This window comes from Temnothorax americanus, unplaced genomic scaffold (assembly GCF_048541705.1).
Source record: "Temnothorax americanus isolate GAGA-0224 unplaced genomic scaffold, ASM4854170v1 Scaffold27, whole genome shotgun sequence".
Lineage (NCBI taxonomy): Eukaryota > Metazoa > Arthropoda > Insecta > Hymenoptera > Formicidae > Temnothorax > Temnothorax americanus.
In genome coordinates this window covers 2,906,799-2,928,674 of record NW_027509411.1, presented here as the reverse complement: position 1 = coordinate 2,928,674, position 21,876 = coordinate 2,906,799, and the positions used below count along the sequence as shown (strand labels likewise).

Sequence of the window (21,876 nt, the reverse complement as noted above, 5' to 3'; positions counted from 1 at the left end):
GGGCTGCCTGTAACGATAATCGAACGCATGGTTTCTGGTCAGAAGACGAAAAACGCAACCACATCAACTATTTGGCACTGTTGGCTGTCTTCCATGCTCTCAGATATTTTGCTTCTCATTTGGAGAATTGTAATATCCTATTAAGAGTGGATAATACTACTGCCTTGTCCTACGTCAATCGAATGGGATCGGTTAGATTCCCCCACTTATCCGACCTGGCAAGACAGATCTAGTGCTGGTGCGCAGTCCGAAATTTTTTTATCTATGCAGCATATATTCTCTCGGCGCAAAATATCGTGGCCGATGCGGAATCTAAAATCGTTTCTGTAGAAACTGAGTGGACCTTAGAGCACTCCTCTTTTATCCTCTCTGTTACCGAATATTAGGTAATCTTACTCTGCTTTAAATACTTATCGCTCGGCAGTTTCTCTTCTTTCACCTGACGAGGTGGGCTTCCATGCTCTGGTGAGAAGATTTTTGAAAGAGGTCGCAGCCTTGAAGCCTCAGCGCCCGCGATACGATTTTGTCTGGGATCCATCCCCAGTGTTAACTTACTTGGCAACCTTGTTTAGTCATGTGAGGGTTTAACTCGCGAAAAGGTGTTGGACAAATTAGTGACTTTAATGGCTCTTACAACGGCCTAAAAAATGCAGACATTAGCGGCCATTCAGGTCTCCAATATTGTCCTGTCGGACATGTTAGTAATCAGGATTCCGGCTGAGTTAAAGACTTCAGGAATCGGACGATTCCAGCCTTTACTAACATTCAAACCTTTTCCGGACAGACCTGAGCTCTGTGTTTTCTTCTTAGTAAGGTTCTATCTCGAGCTCACGCGCGAGGTTCGACAAGAAGGCTGCGGGGCGCTCTTTATCTCTTATCGTCTCCCACATAAAGCAGTATCTTCACAAACCTTAGGGCGTTGGATGAAATCCAAATTAGAGGCTGCAGAAGTTAATACGTCCGTTTTTTCAGCCCACTCCACACGATACGCCTCTGCTTTTTTCGCTGCAGGCAGGGGCATTAGTGTGGAGAAGATTCGTCGTACCGCGGGCTGGACCAGATCTTCTGAGGTCTTCGCCCGTTCTTATAACCGTCCCATAATAGAGACCGTCTCGCTTCAGACCGCGATTCTCAATAGTCTTTAGTTTTTTAAGCGGTTATTCTTCCTTATTATTTTATTTGTGTTCAGCATTTTTAGTTAAAATGTTTACGAGGTCATCAGAATATTAATTTTGTTTTTTGCTTACACGCAGATGTCTAGATGATTTTAAGAATGTTCATCTACACATGTATATGTATTTATGTATAGTTTGTTTTATACATATATAAATTTTCTCACAAATCTGACAATGAACGTTAAATATCTACACTTATATATCCATCCGGACGAGACGGACATAATTGAATAGTTGAACAAACTTACCTAGTAAAGTTTGACTCTAATTATGCTCCGTTGACCAGATCTGACCAGAAGGGGCCAGGGGGGGAGGGATTATCTATCCGGACGAGACAGGAGCATAATTAAAGTCGAACTTCACTAGGTAAGTTTGTTCAACTATTCAATTACTCTGCAGTGGATCAAAAAAAATATTTGCACACCCAGATTTCTTACAATAACTTTATTCGAAAAAATAATACATAATTAGGAATTGTGTCCATAAGTAACTTATTACATATACTGTATATAATAAATTGCTTTATGGATACAATTCGTACTTATGTATTATTCCTTCGAATAAAGTTATTGTAAGAAAACTGGGTGTGCAAATACTTTTTTGATCCATTGTATGTGTTATTTGGAATTATACATTTAATAACTTACTTTTCTGCAAGAAATACAGCAGAGATGATACTTCTCTTTAAGTTAAATATCGTCGGTGTATTCCAATTTGTCACAGAGTACACATGGCACTGCATGGGTGTGATGACGACTAAATGATTGAAGCCAAATTCGAGGTGCACAACACGATCAGAAATTTCCAGTACTTCACGAACTTCATTGGCGACTTCTCTAACTTCGATTACTTTTCTTCTTATCAATGTGGCTTCATAATTATCCCATTCCAATCTCCTATTATTGTACAAAAAATTTATGTAAATATATATACTTGTTAAATATAATATAATACTACTAAAAATATTTGTAAAATACAAGAGTAGATCGGAAAATTTCTAGAACAAAAAATCAAAAAGGCACAGTAGCAACTGTGCCACAACCAACGTAGAACTATGTCAACTATTACTATTTCATGACACTATCTCTCTACATCTTTAAATTATTCAGCGACGGACAGTTGACGTAGCCCTACGTTGTTGGTTGTGGCACAGTGTGCCTCTTTGATTTTTTCAGACATAATTTTTTTTTTTATCAAGAGACACGGCAATGTTTCGCGCCAAATACGCGCGGAACGAGACGCATCGTGACTCATTTACGCGAACGCACGAGTTGCGAGTACCCGAGATGTTGAGATCTCGATAACGAGTAACGAGTGAACGGATCAAGTTCTAAGTAGGCTTGATCGATAGCTTGGGGTCGACTAGGGGGGGAGGGTGTGTTTTTATTTTTCCGCTACGTGCCCTACGAGCGGAGATATTGCGACGCAAAGTCCAAATGTGATGAAAATTTTATTAAGATACGTCTAGGTCGACCGCTCTCATCTCAATATAAAACATGTATATATATAACATATATGTATATATATCAGAGAAATGTCACTTTCACTTTTTCGACACTGGCGGCTGGCGGCGCTAGTATCGCCAGTTTCGATATGTATCGATATATATGTATGTACATACATATGTATACGTGTGTGTCTTGCGTCAAGTACGCGCGGAGCGATACCGACCGTGACTCTTTACGCGACGCGACGATTAATATTGTTTCTGATTCAAGGTAATTGTTTTATTTACATGTAATTATCCTATTATTATACGACGCGAAGCGAGACCGTGACTCTTTTACGCGATTAAGTGCATGTGACAGGAATTATAATAGTTTACGTTTATATACATATAACATTATGTATTACTTCTTCTCCGCGTGTGCGGTGACATTTCGTTTTGTAATATATGCGGCGATCGTTAACGTCGTTGTTGATAATGTTGATTGACAGTTGGTGAGTTTTATGTTTCTTATATTCGTTTCGTATAAATACATGTGAAGAATTCCATGTTTTGTGAATTGAGTTGAGTGATCAAGAAGTTGAGTGATTTTAATTATTAATAGTAGTTTACGTTTACGAGAGTATTATACTTCTGTAGTAACTTATACGATATCATCGTAGTTACTATATGTATGTATTTATTGTATTTCCCCGTAAGGTTTACAAGGCGTTTTTATGAGAAACGTACCCAAACCTCTTACATTTATTCTTTCTTTTCCCCATGCCTGGCCATTTGCGACCTCACGGAACATTTACCCACCCTCCCCGTAATCCTCTTCACCCTTCTTCTTCCTTCGTTTCCGCCGCAACTCCGTCCTTCAGCCTCCTTCCTTCCCGTCCCGCTCTTCTCTATTTGTCTTTGGCCCACTCTCTCTTCTTGCCTTTCTCCTCATCATCGGAGGAGGTCATGAGGAGCTTCTCCTCCATCCTACTTGCTATTTCCTCTTCCTCCGATCTCCCTGTACTCCTGTGCGCCTCTCCTCTCCCTTGCGAGCTCTCTCTTCTCTCTCCTCTCTCTCTCTATCTCTCCTTTTCACCGACTTATCTTCATGAATCTTTACCCCTATACTGTTCCCTGCCCTTCTTTTCGCCTCCAACACCCGCCATTTCTCCTTTTTATTTCCCAGTTTTACCAATATCGTCAGCCACACTCCTCTCTGCCCCACAACTTTCACCTCTCTTACCATCACCCTCACCCTCAACCCTTCCGTAAAAAGTTCCTTCACTTTCTCCCAATTTGACTCCTTATCTCCCCATTTCTCTTTCTCAACCCTTATAATCACATTCCTCTTTCTTAATTCGTCCTTGTTCCTTTCACCCTCCCCTGCCTACCATTTCTCCTTTCCCGCCCCACTCTCCACGCTATCCTCCCTCTTTTTTTTGCCTCCACCTTGCTCCAATCTTTCTACCTTTCTCTCCAACTTCCTCATTTTTTCCTCCATCTCCTTCATTCTCTCGTCCTTTTTTCCATCTTTCTCTTTCCTCTCATTCAACACCTTTCTTACTTTTTCTTCCACGATCCTTTCGACTGCCTCTGCTATTACTCTTCCCTCTCGCTCCATCTTAGGTAATCTTGTCTACTACCACCATGTGCGTTTTCTTCCTCTTCACTTCGATTCATCGACCCCCTTCTTCGATCTCTCGATCTCCATGTCTGTCCGTCGATCCCGTTGCAAACCCGCCCTTCTCTCTATTGTCGCCCTCTCCACTCACAATCAGTCCTACCAACCTTTGCTATCAGTCGCCCGTCATTTCGGTGCCCAGTGCCGCCTCGGCCTTCTCCTCAGCGCCAACTCGTCCCATGACTTGCTTCTTGCCATCCTCCCCCTCTCGTCCCTGCCTCTTCACCCTTCCTCTCCATCTTTTAACCTCAAAGTGATCCACTCCCTTTCTTCCCTCACCATTCTCTGATCACGTCGTTCTCACACTCTCCTCCATCTCCTCCACCTCCTCCACATCTCCTCCACCGCTTCCGCTACTTCTCTCCCGTTTTTACACCCTTATCTCCTCTTACCGTCTCACAAACTCTCCACTTATCCTCCGGACCGTCCGTTCACTCCCTCTCCATCCCCACTCCTCCTCGTAATTACTATTAATTACTATAAATCTCCCGTTTACGCGGATGAATTATCGTATCGTAAGTTATCGTAAGTTATTACAGAAGTAAACGCTCGTGTAAACGTAGTATAGGTTAGGTTATCGGTTTCTTACAAAATCTTATGAATCCTGATACCCACAAATAATTTTTTACAATCTTCTTATGATCTCTATCATGATCTCAATCTTCTTATGATCTCTATATAATCGGATCTCATAATTTGTTTTTTGTGTTTTACGTGTATAACGAAAGAGATAAGAATAAAAATAAACTTAGGGAAGAATTGAGGCAAGAATGGGCTAAAAATCAGAACGTATCATCTTGGACATTACCGCTACTTGCAGTCATCAATGGTGTTAGGATAATGCATCTTTCCCAAGATGAATCCAGATTATTTTTGTTTTTCGCGTTTTCTACCTCTTATACTGAGTTTATTTTGCGCGCGCGGTAGATTGTAACCAGCGTTTAGACGCCGCACTTCCACGTGTGGCGCATACACATTTGGTCACTAGCCGACACCAGGCGGCGTGCCTCTTCCGGCTACCCAGCGCCGCGCTCTCGATACTCTCGATCGCGTCGATCCTCAGAAACACATTGTACGCGACGCAGAGCACACACAATAATTGTCGAGCGTGATTTAATAAAGATTATCGTTTGCAAAGAAGACCCGTTCATACTGCATTCCGACCTACGGTTCCTCAACAGGTTATGGGCCCAGGATAACGCCACTGAACGGTCTAAAAAGCGAACTGAGGAAGTCATACCTGTCTTGTGAAGAGCTGAAGCGAAGTCGCCGTCTCCCTGAGCATCGTCCCTGAACAAGACGAGGAAGATCAGCGTTCGTTGCTCTCTGACGTGTTCTCGCGCTCTGAATCAAGTGCTCTGTCCGAGATGTCCGATAATATCGACCTACGAAACATCACAAAATTCGATGGATCAAATTTCCAGCTGTGGAAATTCCAGCTCCGGACTGTTCTCGTCGCAAGCGGCCTTCTCGAAATCACAGAAGGTACGATAGTAAAACCCGAGCCAACAGACAACACGTTTACGGCATGGTGCACGAAGAATGCGAAGGCCATGTGCATCCTATCGTCGTCTATGGAGTATTCACAACTCGAATACCTCATTACTTGTGAAACAGCTGTCGAAATGTGGTCAAAACTTAGCACCATGCATGAACAGAAAAGTGCTTCCAACAAGCTCACGCTCATGACCAAATTTCACGAGTACAAAATGGCGGCCACCGACTCCGTTGCGCAGCACGTTGCCAAGATCAAAAATATGGCACGACAACTGAAGGACGTCGGAGAGGAGATGTCTGAGGTCACGATTATCGCCAAGATTCTGGGGAGCCTCCCGTCAAAATTCAACGCGCTGGTGACTGCCTGGGATAGCGTTCAGGAACGGGATCAGAGGAAAGATGTCCTTACCGAACGTCTAATAAAAGAAGAGAATCGACTCACCGCCATGGACGAAGCCACCAACGCGTTAGCGACAATCAAGGTACAGGATGGAAACACAGCCACCCGAGAGAATGCGTTGCGAAAACATCGAGGTAACGAAAGGGCGTCAGGTAAAAGTAAGAAATTCAAAGATTTCACTTGCCATTATTGTAGTAAGAAAGGACACATCGCTCGAAATTGTTTTAAGAAACGCGACGATTCGAAAAACAATAAAGATAACGAGAAAGCGAAACAAAAAACGAATGGCGATAATTCCGCGAATTTAGAAGCGTTCTTGACCTTAGAATCTAATTGCTCAACTCGAATTATAAATTCCGATGTAAAAGATGTGTGGCTTTTAGATAGCGGTGCTTCAAAGTACATGAGTTTTCGTCGCGAATGGTTTATTGATTTAAATGAATCCTATAGAGAAACTGTTAGCTTAGGAGACGATTCAACTTGCGAAGTAAGAGGTCGCGGAACCATTCTGATCAAAAGATTAGTCAATAATGAATGGCTTGATGGTAAATTAGAGGACGTTCTTTACATTCCGTCATTACGTAAGAACCTTTTTTCGACCGGAGTATGTACAGCGAAAGGTTGCGTTTTAAAATTAGAGGCCAACGACGTAAGGGTTTATCGAAATAATATACTGACGGCTTGCGGTATGAAACAGGAAAACAATCTATTTAGAATGATGTTTAAGGTAATCGAAGGTACAGAGGTAAATTCAACCTCATTTAATAACCTTGAGACATGGCATCGACGCTTGGGCCACATCAATTGCCGAACATTGTGTGAGATGGCAAATAAAGGATTGGTGAATGGAATCTCGCTATCACACATCAACAACTTTTTCTGCGAGAACTGCCAATTCGGGAAACAGCACCGACTGCCCTTCAAACCGAAGGAACGCACAAGGAAAACCGAGGTAGGTGAGTTTATACATGCCGACCTCTGCGGCCCAATGTCAGAAGCATCTATCGGCGGATGTAAATATTTTCTTCTTTTGAAAGATGACTGTTCAAGCTTCCGTCAAGTATATTTTCTGCGTCACAAGGATGATACGTTCGAGAAATTCAAAGAATTCGAACAATTGGTCTTTAACATATTTGGTTGCAGAATAAAGACAGTGAGATCCGACAACGGGACTGAGTTCCAAAACAAGAAGATGTCTGATTACATGGCTTCACGAGGTATTACATTGGAAACATCCGCTCCATACATACATGAACAAAACGGACGTGCGGAAAGGGAGATGCGCACGATCGTTGAAAGCGCTCGAACCATGTTGACTGCAAAGAACTTGCCGACACGACTCTGGGCTGAAGCGGTAAATACCGCTGTGTATATTTTGAATCGCTGTCTATCATCTCAAACAAACAACACTACTCCCTTCGAATTGTGGTACAAGAAGAAACCCGAGCTATCTCACATAAGGATATTCGGAAGCGATGCCTACGTTCATATTCCGAAAGAACATCGCAAGAAATGGGACCCGAAGTCAAAGAAACTAATCCTGGTCGGATATCAAGGCGAATCGGCTAATTATCGACTCTTTAATCCCACCACTAAACAAATAATTGCAGCCAGAGATGTCGTTATAAATGAAGCGCCTGTCCAAGATGTCGATTGCGGGGAGAATAAGATCTCTATACCTGTAAGCGATTGCCGAAACTCCGTTGAAGAGCAGGCTGACCTTCACGAGGAACGACACCAAGCCGGATTGGACACTCCGATTGATGAGAACAGAGATGTCGATGACAGAAATAAAAACGACAGATACGGCTTAAGAGAAAGGGACTTAATTAAACCACCATTGAGATACGAAGCGTGTTTTACTTTGTTCAACGAACCAAAGTCCTTTCAAGAAGCAACTTCCGGAGAAAATTCCGAGAATTGGAAATTAGCTATCCAAGAGGAACTTGATGCACATACAAAGAACGGAACATGGACCATAGTTCCAGCGCCACCCGACTGCAAACCAGTAGGATGCAAGTGGGTATTCAAAATAAAGAAATCTCCCACGAACGAGAACGTTCGATTCAAGGCTCGATTATGTGCAAAGGGCTTCTCACAAAAGGCCGGAACTGATTTTGGAGAGATCTTCTCACCCGTCGTTCGATACGACTCGATAAGAGTTCTGCTAGCAATAGCCGCACGGGACGACTTAGAAATCGGACAGTTCGACATAAAAACCGCATTTTTATACGGAGAGTTAGAAGAGGACATTTATATGCAAGTACCAGATGGAGTCGAAATTGAAGGTAGTGGAATGGTCTGCAAATTGAATCGATCCTTATACGGTCTGAAACAAGCAGCCAGATGTTGGCACAAAAGATTTAAGAAAGCTTCAAAGGAATTCAATTTCAAAGTGAGCGAAGCGGATCAATGCGTGTTTTATGGTCACTTCGACGGAGAAATAGTCTATATCGGATTATATGTAGACGATGGTCTCATCCTAGCATCATCACGAAGATTGTTAAACAAGGTGCTCGACGCCTTACGTGAAAGCTTCGAGATATCCGAAGGCAATGCCGAAGTTTTCGTTGGAATGGAAATCCAGCGTAATCGTGCGAACAAGACCATCTTCGTCCATCAACGTAACTACACAGACCGCATATTGACGTATTTCGGTATGGATCAAGCAAAGCCTGTTTCCATTCCAGCCGATCCTCACACAGTGTTGCATACAAGAGATAATAATAAAAATACTTTGAACGATTCAATTCCATATCGAGAGGCCGTCGGTTCATTGTTGTTTTTAGCCACAGTATCAAGACCCGATATCTCTTACGCCGTCGGTTTCGTAAGTCGTTTCTTAAGTAAATATGATTTATCTCATTGGCACGCGGTACAAAGGATCTTGAAATATTTAGCAAAAACCAAAGACTACGGGATCTTGTATCAGGGAAATAGCGGAGAGTATTGCAATTTAGTAGGGTATTCAGACTCAGATTTTGCCTCCGATTTAGATACTAGACGCTCAACGAGCGGTTATATATTTAAATTGGCAAACGGACCCGTGACTTGGAGGTCCAAACGTCAAGACATTGTAAGTCTGAGCACAACGGAGGCGGAATATATCGCAGCTAGCCTAGCAAGCAGAGAAGTAATATGGTTAAGGAAACTTTTGTCAGATATTGGACATCAATGTTCTGATTCAACGATGCTACATATCGACAATGAAAGTGCAATAAGGCTAATTAAGAATCAAGAATTTCATGCACGAACAAAGCACATCGATGTCCAATATCATTTTATTCGCGAAGTATTCAAAAATAAGTTGATAGACGTTATGTACATTCCTAGCGAAGATCAACTGGCCGATATATTCACAAAGGCTCTACCGCGCATACACTTCGAAAAATTAAAATATGCAATTGGAGTTATCGATCCAACACTCGCATAAGATACCAGAAAATACTCAAAAAGGGGGAGTGTTAGGATAATGCATCTTTCCCAAGATGAATCCAGATTATTTTTTTTTTTCGCGTTTTCTACCTCTTATACTGAGTTTATGTTGCGCGCGCGGTAGATTGTAACCAGCGTTTAGACGCCGCACTTCCACGTGTGGCGCATACACATTCGGTCACTAGCCGACACCAGGCGGCGTGCCTCTTCCGGCTACCCAGCGCCGCGCTCTCGATACTCTCGATCGCGTCGATCCTCAGAAACACATTGTACGCGACGCAGAGCACACACAATAATTGTCGAGCGTGATTTAATAAAGATTATCGTTTGCAAAGAAGACCCGTTCATACTGCATTCCGACCTACGGTTCCTCAACAAATGGATCATTATTTTATTACGAAGAGTTGTGCTATTTTATCGAGAGTTTGTAAATTATTACTGTTCGGCGCTCGCCTGTATATAGTAGATGTCCGCGCCCTTAGTACTTGTTGTACATACTAGTTGATAAGTTGCGCGTATAATTAGCGTACAAATTAAATCGTAATTCGTGACTCGCGCGAGACGTTGGCGAATCGCGATAGATAGCAATACTCGCGCGACTCACCCGACTTGTGCTGCCCGCCCGCGGGTGGCCCGCAACTATTTGGAACTATGAGTATTCGCTCCGGCTGCAATTCGCAGGTGCGTGAGCCGAGGACCACCGGAGCACACACTCACTGTTCGGAGTTGATCGAGTGAACACCACGCAAATTTTTGGAGCTCGACGAGTCGACTCATTGCTCTCGGGCCTTGCTTGCTTGCTTCTGCTGCACTTGAGTGCCTATATCGCTTGCTTGCCCGTTTTGCACGGTTTTGTCTGCCTGCCTGCTTGCACATTGCGCCTGCTGCACATCCTAGCCTGCTGCACGCCTCCCGCTCTCCACCACCACAGGGAAGACCGGACGCACGAGGCTACCATGAGATCATCGGGCAACGAAACGGTGAGTCGTTTTCGTTTGCTATCACAGTTTTCTTATCGCTTTCGTGAGGGAACGGTCCCTCTGGTCCTTCGAATAATTTGTAGATTGATCGCGAATCCGGGGCGACTGACACCCCCCCGAGCAATTACTAAGGTATTGATTTTATTTAATTAACTTTCAAGTTAATTTTATTCTATATTATTTATACTTAGATTACAGATATCGCAAAATGATTGCAAAATGAGTTCACATTTATGCCAGATTATGCTATCAGACGTGTATCAAGAAAAATTATAAGGGACAACTTTGTCGTTATTTGTGAGCTCCTGGAGTTACTGGACTTTGGCTATCCTCAGATCACCGACAACAAGATTCTGCAGGAATACGTTTTACGATTTTATTGTAACTAAAGTAAAAATACAAAATGATAAAACTTATAAAGCAATATTACAATGTTGGCATGTTATTTTAATGTATGTAATATTGCGATTAGGCACAAGGAAAAAGCGAACCTTTGTTTACATTTGACGTTCACGATGATATTCGTGTTATGCACGATGCTTCTGTTAAAACCGAGAAATCACATGCTGGAAAAGTTTTATATTTATCATTAAAAAAATACTTTGTATAATTCTCTTTTATGTTATTTCTCATTACATCATGGTACGACAGGAACAAACACATTTTTCCAGCAAGTAGATGGGAATCTTTTGATCCAACGAAAAGTTACGACAAGTATATATACAGTAGGGTGTGTCATTTTGGAGCAACTTTTTTTTCATTTCACAAATAGCATATACTTGTAGGAAAGTAAAATAAGATATCACAGTCTTTAAAAATACAATGTAGCTACAATATATATCGGGTGCGAGAAAAGTCTGGAAACGGTCAAATATCTCGAAAACAAAACGTTTCTGAAAAAAATGTTTCAAACCAAAGTTGTAGGGTTTTAAAAGTTCTATTCAATGATCATATTCGTTTGATTTTGAGTGGAGGCGTCAAGGCGAGGTCAAGACCAACCTAATTTTTTTAAATGGAACATCCCATTTTTTATGACACAGTATTAAAGGTAGCAGCAAGACGTTTCCAAAACACTACTTGAAAACCTATTTTCGTTGAGAATTGCCTGAGTTATGAGCTTTAGAATTTACGATGCCGCCAGCATTAGTATTATCCAGGATGTACCACGTGGAGGTTACATAGTCGGACCTTACACCCCTGTGTGGGGGTATATTATTGGATTAAACCGACGGTAATATCTCGAAACGTTTTGTTTTCGAAATATTTGACCGTTTCCAGACTTTTCTCGCACATACATATATATATATATATATATATATATATATATATATTACATAAGTTTCATTCCGTACATATGTGAATGTTAAATTTTTTTTATTTATTCATTTATATTTTATGATTTAATTTGTCATTAATGTGATAAGTAAACATATTTTTATTGTCAAGATGTGACTGTATATGTACTCTGTATCGTACATTTAGCTAAATGTTTTAATTACATTAACTTAATTGTTTGTAATAATTCAGATACATATGAGAGTGGAATGACGAAAGTAAAGCTGGCTGAAAAGTTTTCGGATATTGATTCTGATGTTGACAATACTTAAAAAAAAGTCGTCTTACATTGACAAAATCAACCTATTCCGATGAAGATGACAGTGATGATTGGCAAAATAAGTTACCTCCCCCGCCAAAAAAAATTTGTTTCGAAAACGCTGTCCATAATAAATTCCAAAAATAATAAGCCAATGGACGATTCATTGCCTTTAAAAAATGGAGCCACGCGAAAGAACAGCAATGTTAATACATTACAATCTGTGCAAGATATTTCAAAAAAGCGTCCCACTGAAGCAAGCGTGTCAACTGTAGAGGATATTGGTATCTAAAATATATTTGTCTATGATAACATGAACGTTTAATCTTTTTATACTTTATCGCGTTATGCGACTTTGGTTTTTAATAGTATATTTCATTAATATTTTAGAATTGAAAAAAGAATTATTATGAAGATGGAATAAAATAGACAAGAAGTTAGAATGTATTGATGAGAGGCTGAAAAGCCTCGAAGAAAGACTAGAGAATGGAATCAGTAATAAATGTAAAAACTACTTTGACATTACAGAAATTGTATCTTTTCCTTTAAAAACTAAAGAAACCTTGGACAAGTTGGATTTGGATCTTTAAGATGCCGATTTCTATAAAAACATGGTAAGATAGATATAGATACATTATGATATAATAGATATTTTATTGCAACATTTTTATTTCATAAAATTTTGAATACAAATTCTATATCAGTCATTATCATGAATAAAATGTTTATTATTTTATATTTGTACTTTTTAGATAAATTTCATGAAACATTTAGGTGGCAAAACTTATCACAAAATGACAACTATTATTCTAAAACATACAATTAGTAATTTTCTTTCCACTCTGTACTGCTGGAATGGAAAAGATGGAAAAAAAGAAGCATTCAAAGATTTATTAATAGCCAAGTGCACAAAACGTAAGTTAAACTATAGCGATAATTTTTTTGTAAAAATGCATGATTATTTATAAAAAATATAACTATAAATTTACGCAATATATATCTTTTCATTTTCAGAAATTTTTACATAAATTTGTTATGATTGTACAAAGTGTTTAAAAGTTCCAGGTCAGCAAGATATATACCTTTAAAATGTCTCATTTTTGAGATATCTTGACGACCTAGAACTTTTTGAATACTTTGTATATAATGTATATATTAACATTTTTATAAAGCTTAATTGTACTTTATTTATATAAATTGAAACCTTTTTTTACGAAAACGCATGATAATATATATGTATTAAAATGTATTTTTGACAATAAAATGTTATATATTTTATAATAAAATGAGTTATATAAATTTATATATTTTTGTAAAAAATGTTTAAGCTAAATTTTAATGATTTCTCAATTCAGTAATTAATTATTTATTTATGTGTTATTCATAGATTTTCAATCATTTAATTTCAAACACATGATTATAACGATTATAAATCCTGATTTTAGAATGTGTCAATTCAAAATTCGAAACTGCAACTGATCAACAAATTGTGCAGATTATATCAAAATGGTTTCTGCAAGGAAAATTGCGACATGACAGAGATGAGTAAGTAAATATTAATGGAAAAAATGAAACATTTTTATTAAAGTATTTATTACAATATTTTAAATTTGAATTTGTATATGTTTTCAGGAAACGATTGCAACGTAGTAGTAGTAGTAGTAGTAGTAGTAGTAGTATCAATTTATTGCATATCCCTGTAGGGTTTACAAGGCGTTTTTCTGAGGAACGTACCCAAACTTCTTACATTTACTCTTTCTTTCCCCCATGCCTGGCCATTTGCGACCTTACAGAACATTTACCCACCCTCTCCGTAATCCTCTTCGCCCCTTTTTTTCTTCCTTCACTTCCCCTGCGACTCCGTCCTTCAGCCTCCTTCCTTCCCGTCCCGCTCTTCTTTATTTGTCCTTGGCCCACTCTCTCTTCTTGCCTGTCTCCTCGTCTTCTGAGGAGGTCGTGTGGAGCTTCTCCTCCATCCTACTTGCTATTTCCTCTTCCTCCGATCTCCCTGTACTCCTGTGCGCCTCACCTCTCCCTTCCGCTCTCTCTTCTCTCTCCTCTCTCTCTATCTCTTCTTTCCACCGACTTATCTTCATGAATGTTTACCCCTATGCTGTTCCCTGCCTTTCTCCTCACCTCCAACACCCGCGACTTCTCCTCTTCATCTCTCAGTTTCACCAATATCGTCAGCCACATTCCTCTTTGCCCTACAACTATCACCTCTCTTACCATCACCCTCACCCTCAACCATTCCGTGAAAAGTTCCTTCACTTTCTCCCAATTTGACTCTTTACCTCCCCATTTCTCTTTCTCTACCCTTATAATCACATTCCTCTTTCTTAATTCGTCCTCGTTCCTTTCACTCTCCCTTGCCCACCATTTCTTCTTTCCCACCCCACTCTCCACGCTATCCTCCCTCTTCCTTTTGCCTCCACCTTGCTCCAATCTTTCTACCTTTCTCTTTAATCTCCTCATTTTCTCCTCCATCTCCTTCATCCTCTCGTCCTTTTTTCCATCCTCCTCTTTCCTGTCATTCCACACCTTTCTTATTTTTTCTTCCACGACCCTTTCGACTGCCTCTGCAATTGCTCTCTTCTCTCGCTCCATCCTGAGTAATCTGTAACATGCACTTTAATTACTCCTTTCTTCTTTTCTCTAGGTTAACTTAACCCGTGCCAGTACTTCCTCTCCTCTCTCTTCCTCTGCCTCCTTCTTACACCCTCCTCTCTTCCTCCGCTCTATCGTGCTTACCTCTTTCGCTTCCTCTTTAACCTTCTGCCCTTTCACTATCAAATCTTTCTATGCTCTCCGCTTGCTGCTCTCTACTGTTCTACTCTCCTTACGACCTACCTTCTCTATTACCACCATGTGCGTTTCCTTCCTCTTCACTTCGATCCATCGAATCCCTCCTTCGATCTCTCGATCTCCACGTCTGTCCGTCGATCCCGTTGCAAACCCGCCTTTCTCTCTATTGCCGCCCTCTCCACTCAGTCCTACCAACCTTTGCTATCAGTCGCCCGTCATCTCGGTGCCCAGCGCCGCCTCGGCCTTCTCCTCAGCGCCATCTCGTCCCATGACTTGCTTCTTGCCATCCTTTCCCTCTCGTCCCTGCCTCTTCACCCTTCCTCTCCGTCTCCTAACCTCAAAATGATCCACTACCTTTCTTCCCTCACCATTCCCTGCTCACGTCGTTCTCACACTCTCCTCCATCTCCTCCACCTCCTCCACATCTCCTCCACCGCTTCCGCTACTTTTCTTCCGTTTCCACACCCTTATCTCCTCTCACCGTCTCACAAACTCTCCCGTCCGTTTACTCCCTCATGTAGAGTGTATAAAAATCTCCGATTGCAACGTATAAACAACAAAAATAATGCGTCTGTGTGACGCCACTCGTTAATTAGTCGTTTATATAACATTATTTTTGTTGTTTATAAATACTTTAATAAAAATGTCTCATTTTTTCCATTAATATTTACTTACTCATCTCTGTCATGTCGCAAATTTCCTTGCAGAAACCATTTCGATATAATCTGCACAATTTGTTGATCAGTTGCAGTTTTGAATTTCAAATTGACACATTCTAAAATAAGGATTTATAATCGTTATAATCATTTGTTTGAAATTAAATCAGACGTGAGAAAGTAATTAATTCCGACACTGATTAATTCCTAGAAATTGCTAGTTTCTTTCATAGAGATCGGCGGTGAACAGCCATTTTCTCACCTGGTTCTTGCAACGACAGGTAGCAGATTTCACCCTTTTAAGACGCACCTCATGTTTCCGTAACGCTTTTTTGTATAGCTACCTAGAGCGACAGGTGGTGATCGCGCGACATTTTGAAAAATATATGTTCTTTTTACTCCCGAATGTTCTTCATTTTTACTTATTTAATAAGATATAGAACATTTTTTTCATGTATGTGTTATAATTATTGAATAATCTATTTTAACACGTTGAGCACAATATAACCGCTGTTACTACGTACAAAGATAAAATATGAACATTTTTAAACGCATTTGTTTTACTGTGTGGCACTCAACATTAAATAAAGTCAGACGGTTTTCATATATATTTATATGAATAAACAAAACAATTTCCGTCGCCAGCGAATAATTCAAAATAAGTCGTTTTATTTTCGACCCAACTGGCCAATTGAAACCAAATTGCACAACGTTTCGACCGAATTCCGGTCCTTATCAAGTGCTTTAGGTTACACCGATCCGCATAACAAATTTACATGCATCGTTAACGTGGTGTCCTGACAACGTCAAGACAAACGCAAAACTAAACAAAAGACAAAATAATACATTTAACAATAAAAAACTATACAAAATCGTCATAATATCGCACTGGTCAAAAACAATAAATTAATTAACACTGTAAAAATCAGTTAAAAACTTACAATTCTTATGCGTTCCAAAACAAACGGTGAGATCGAAACGTCACAAGCCATATCGAGGCACAACGTCCGAACAGTAAGACAGTCAAAGCGAAATGAAGTTGTCAAACGTAATCCGCGGATAGCAAAAGGTGCTCTGGTGGGAAAAACGAGCAGAACCGAATATACAGGGCCGACTAAGTAATACCAATGACACGGTTATAAATAGATGGCAGGCTCTCAGTATTGTTTTGTAAATTGATTGTGCAATCATGTTTTTTAATGAAAAACATTTCCGATATTTCTCTTTTTTTGAAATGTTTTTCTTTGTATAAAATTTTTGGATGCTGCCACTTAAAATCATGATTGTGTGCAAGACGGTGTTTGCTCACAACCGAATGATTATCTACATTTTTTCTGATATCACATCGATGTTCTTTGATACGTGTTTCTAAATGCCTTTTTGTCTGGCCAATATATACTGTATCACAATTTGCACAATCAATCTTATCAAAGTATCAAAGAACATCGATGTGATATCAGAAAAATGTAGATAATCATTCGGTTGTGAGCAAACACCGTCTTGCACACAATCATGATTTTAAGTGGCAGCATCCAAAAATTTTATACAAAGAAAAACATTTCAAAAAAAGAGAAATATCGGAAATGTTTTTCATTAAAAAACATGATTGCACAATCAATTTACAAAACGATACTGAGAGCCTGCCATCTATTTATAACCGTGTCATTGGTATTACTTAGTCGGCTCTGTATATTCGGTTCTGCTCGTTTTTCCCACCAGAGCACCTTTTGCTATCCGCGGATTACGTTTGACAATTTCATTTCGCTTTGACTGTCTTACTGTTCGGACGTTGTGCCTCGATATGGCTTGTGACGTTTCGATCTCACCGTTTGTTTTGGAACGCATAAGAATTGTAAGTTTTTAACTGATTTTTACAGTGTTAATTATAAATTTATTGTTTTTGACCAGCGCGATATTATGACGATTTTGTATAGTTTTTTATTGTTAAATGTATTATTTTGTCTTTTGTTTAATTTTGCGTTTGTCTTGACGTTGTCAGGACACCACGTCAACGATGCATGTAAATTTGTTATGCGGATCGGTGTAACCTAAAGCACTTGATAAGGACCGAAATTCGGTCGAAACGTTGTGCAATTTGGTTTCAATTGGCCAGTTGGGTCGAAAATAAAATAACTTATTTTATATTAATATGCTTGAGATATTTGTATGTGTGAAATATAAAGGTTCTATAACATTTTTTTCTTAAAAAAAGGTTTCTTTATGGTATATTAATATACCATAAGTATACACTATAAATGTATTTTATATATGTATATTTTATATATGAAATATATAGTTTATTTACTGCTTTAATGTCGATCTGCAGTAAATATAATATATACAATTATTTTTAAATAAACTATTTTAAACTTATTTTAATATGGTTTTGTATTATTTCTGCAATATTCTACAAAGATTTCAGAATTATTTCAATAACCTTTCAGCAATGTTTCTGACATATTCCAAAAAGATTTCAGATTTATTTTAGTAACTTTTCAGCAAACATTCAGAAAGGTTTCAGACATATTTCGGTAACCTTTCAACGCACTTTCAGAGAGGTTTCAAGTGCAAGAATCGCGGACATTTTGCTGTTCCAAAGCTGTCTCAGAGCTGTTGCAGAAACATTTTGCAATGTTTTTGAAATGTTTCAATATTTTTGATGAAACATTTCTGAGATATCTCTGAAAGGTTTCTGTGTGCTGTATGGGAAATATTATATAAATATTACATAAATATCACACAATTGTTTCGCAAATATTACATAAATATTACAGTAATATTACTGTAATATTACTGTAATAAATCACCATTACTGTGATTCGTTTTTGCGTACATTTTAATATTACTGTAATGTCTCAATGTTTCTGCAATTTTTCTGTTACATTTTATTGTAATATTGTAATGGAAAAATAATATTGCTGTAATATTACTATGATATTACGTGATATGTGGGTTACATCATCATTAATGGCGTATTATTCAGCGTTTGTATAAAGTAAAAAACTAGAAAACAAACATATTCTGAAATAATAACACGCAATAATAAATCGACAAAATATTATTTTACTTATTCAGGAAAATGCAACAATGACGATAACATACAAATCGTGGGAAATTGTTAGGAAGATTTATTTGAAGATCCATACAGCACAGATTCTTGCAGAAAGCTTCCAGAAAGGTTTCAAAAACATTTCAACCTTTCACATTTCATGTGCAACATCTCTGAAAAAATTCTGCAATATGTCATATAAAATGTTACAATAGAAATGTTTTTTAAACCTTTCATATGAAGATAATATTTCAAAACTTTTAGTTGAGTTATCTTTGAATCGTTTCACATGAAATAATTTTATAAATCTTTCAGTTGAGCTGTTTCTAAAACCTTTCTCACGCAATAAATTTGAAAACGTTCAGTTGATTTATTTCTGAATTGTTTCATATGAAAAAATTTTGTATACCTTTTAGTTGAGCTGTTTCTGAAATCTTTCTCACGCAATAAATTCGAAACTTTTAATTAAGTTAGTTTTGAATCGTTTTATATAAAATGATTTTGTAAACCTTTTACTTGAGCTGTTTTTAAAACCTTTCTCACGCAATAAATTTGAAAACTTTCAATTGATTTCTTTCTGAATTGTTTCACATGAAATTATTTTGTAAACCTTTCAGTTGAACTGTTTCTAAAACCTTTCTCACGCAATAAAAAATTTTAATTAAGTTATTTTGTATTGTTATGCTGTATGGGATTGCTAAAAATTAAACCATTTTAATAAATTTTATTAAATTGTTATTTTTTGTCTTCTGTCTTTTCTCGCTTCCCCCATGCAGACATTACAAAACTGGCAACGAGGAACTCGAACATGTAGATAACAAAAGAGATGAAACAGCAAAAGGAATGAAAAGCGAGCGAATGGCACAAGGAGGACAAGACGACAAGAAAACAAGCGAAGCAGAGACAACAAGCTGGCTATATAAGCTAACAAAGCTGCAATTAATAAAGACAATTAGGCGAAGAAGTCAAGAAGCAAAAGAGACTATTACAATCGACAGCCTAAGGCAACAACTCTCGAATCACATCAAGGAACAAAATAAGGAGAGAAAAGACAAACAGAAAAATAAAGAATTGGACGACGAGGTTAAGCAACTGAGAAGGAGAACCAGCAACAGTAGAATTCCAGAAGAAAGAACAGGTAACGGCGTGACGCAGTCAACAATGGCAAGCAAGCCGATCAAAGTATCGTATCAATTTAAAAAAGACTGGGATGTGTTCATCGAGCGACTAGAATTATTATTCAAAATCGAAGGAACGCCAGACGCAAACAAGTGATAAATTAATTGACAAAAGTGGACAAAGGAACTTATGTGCTAGTGAGAGATTTATACCATCCAGGAAAGCCAAAGGACAAGCCTTACAATGAGTTAATAAAATTGATTAAGGAACATTTGAGCCCGAAGCCGTCTGAGTCGATAGAGTGATGTAAATGTCAACGAGCTACATAAGCACAAACAGAAACAGTAGCTGAGTTCATAACAAGGCTAAGAAAAATGAGTGTACACTGCAACTTGGACAACCTAGATACGGCGCTGAGAGACCAGTTAGTAGCAGGTTTGAAAGACGCGCAAACAAGGACGGAATTATTCAAGGAGACGCCGCTCGATTTGAAAAAAGCAACTTAGATCATAGTGGCCTTAGAAAGAGCTAAGAAAGACGCCATGACAACGGGAAAGAAGACGGAGGAGGCTGAAGCAGTCTACTTCATAAAAGGAAAGTCAGGAGTAGGTAAGCTACGTTTGTTTTAACCAAGGGATCTGAGGGGGGGAGTGAAGGGCGGTGGGAACCATGGAGAGGGAAGGGGGGAACCGCGTTTTTCATGCGCCGCGGGGGAGGGAGAGGGGGAACCGCGTTTTTCGGGCGTTACGAAGGGAGGGGCAGAGGGGAACCGCGTTTTTCGGGCGCCGCGTTTTCTAGCGCCGCAGGGCGACCGCGTTTTCCGGCGCTGCGGGGCGACCGCGTTTTCCGGCGCCGCGGGGCGAGGGGGTACGCGTTTTCCGGCGCCGCGGGGCGACCGCGTTTTCGCCGCGCCGCGGAGTCCGCGTGACGTCACACGGCACGCTCCCGCTCGCGTTATCTCTCCCTCGCGCGCTCGCTCCCGGCCCCCGTTCGTGCGCGTTTTCTCGTTCACGCGGTCTCTCTCTCCCGTTCGCGTTCTCGCTCGCGCGGTCTCCCTCGCTCCCGACCCTTCGTTCGCGCGGTTTTTCTCGCTTCCGGCCCTCGTTCGCGCGCGGTCCCTCTCGCTTCAACTCGGGTAATCTCGTTCATTTTTCATATTATATTTAAACTTATTTAATGTATAAATAATATTATATCTTAAGCTTTTTTAAACTTATTTAAATTATAATTTTTTATATAAATCGTATATAATCTTTTTTTACTATTTTTATAAAATTAATTGCCCTATTTAAGCATCACTATTACTAGCTTATCTAAAAGAAATGAAATCGGCGAAATAACGAAAAACAGATACAGATTTTAAACATTATTTTATATTTTATATTTTATATTTTAAATTTTAAAGTTATACATTTCTTCAAATAATGTATTCGAAGTATTTTTAAAATAATTTTACCAAATTTCAGGCTCGTAGACACGCATTCCGAACAAAATTTGTAAGTCGAATATGTCTTCCTTGCCGCTCTGCTTCCATATTAGATCGTTGGCTTCACGATCAATCGATCTGAAATAGCGAGTCCACCTTTGATGCTCCAAATTCAAAAAGCCATCGATTCTCACCTCATCACAAGGTATCAGTCGCTGAAATCAAATTACATAAAAAATAAAATAAAAATGTTAAAAATATAAAGATATAAAGTATACATACCCGGCCGCGAAGAATTCGAATTTCCACCACGCACACGTCTGTAACGTGCACCTCAACGATGGATATGTTATCAACCCATACTACCTTTAAAAGTTATATACCAGTTAATATTTACAAATTTACACTTTAATCGCAAATTGTTATACACACCCCAGTCGCCGGATAAGATATTCGAATCACATCTTCAATATAAGCCATTATATAGCAGTTATGTAACAAAATGTATGTAATAAGCCGTATGTTTGCAAAGAGAGATTGTGCTCTGACTCGAGGCAGAGTTCAATTTATAGGGCATCTAAAAATGAAGAGAGAGGGTTGTACGTGATTTATCAAAAACTAGCTATCATG

General features: G+C 39.1%; 2 protein-coding genes and 1 pseudogene across 3 annotated transcripts in view; 1 reads left to right on the top strand and 2 right to left on the bottom strand.

Annotated features, from left to right (window-relative positions):
- Positions 1-21,876, bottom strand: part of LOC143899394 (intraflagellar transport protein 80 homolog) — a 279,705-nt gene that overhangs the window by 126,277 nt on the left and 131,552 nt on the right. The window contains exon 5 of the mRNA XM_077409653.1: positions 1,823-2,071. Within this exon, the coding sequence (XP_077265779.1) occupies positions 1,823-2,071 (249 nt within the window). The remainder of the gene's footprint in view (positions 1-1,822; positions 2,072-21,876) is intronic.
- Positions 12,063-13,398, top strand: LOC143899427 (uncharacterized; annotated as a pseudogene). Its single transcript, XR_013257488.1, has 3 exons — positions 12,063-12,475; positions 12,582-12,805; positions 12,944-13,398. The product of XR_013257488.1 is annotated as an uncharacterized LOC143899427 (transcript).
- On the bottom strand, positions 13,734-15,691 carry LOC143899428 (uncharacterized). Its single transcript, XM_077409721.1, has 2 exons — positions 15,042-15,691; positions 13,734-14,808 (listed from the first exon to the last, which is right to left on the bottom strand). The coding sequence occupies exon 2, from the start codon at positions 14,796-14,798 to the stop codon at positions 14,217-14,219; it is 582 nt and encodes a 193-aa protein (XP_077265847.1). The 5' UTR covers positions 14,799-14,808; positions 15,042-15,691; the 3' UTR covers positions 13,734-14,216.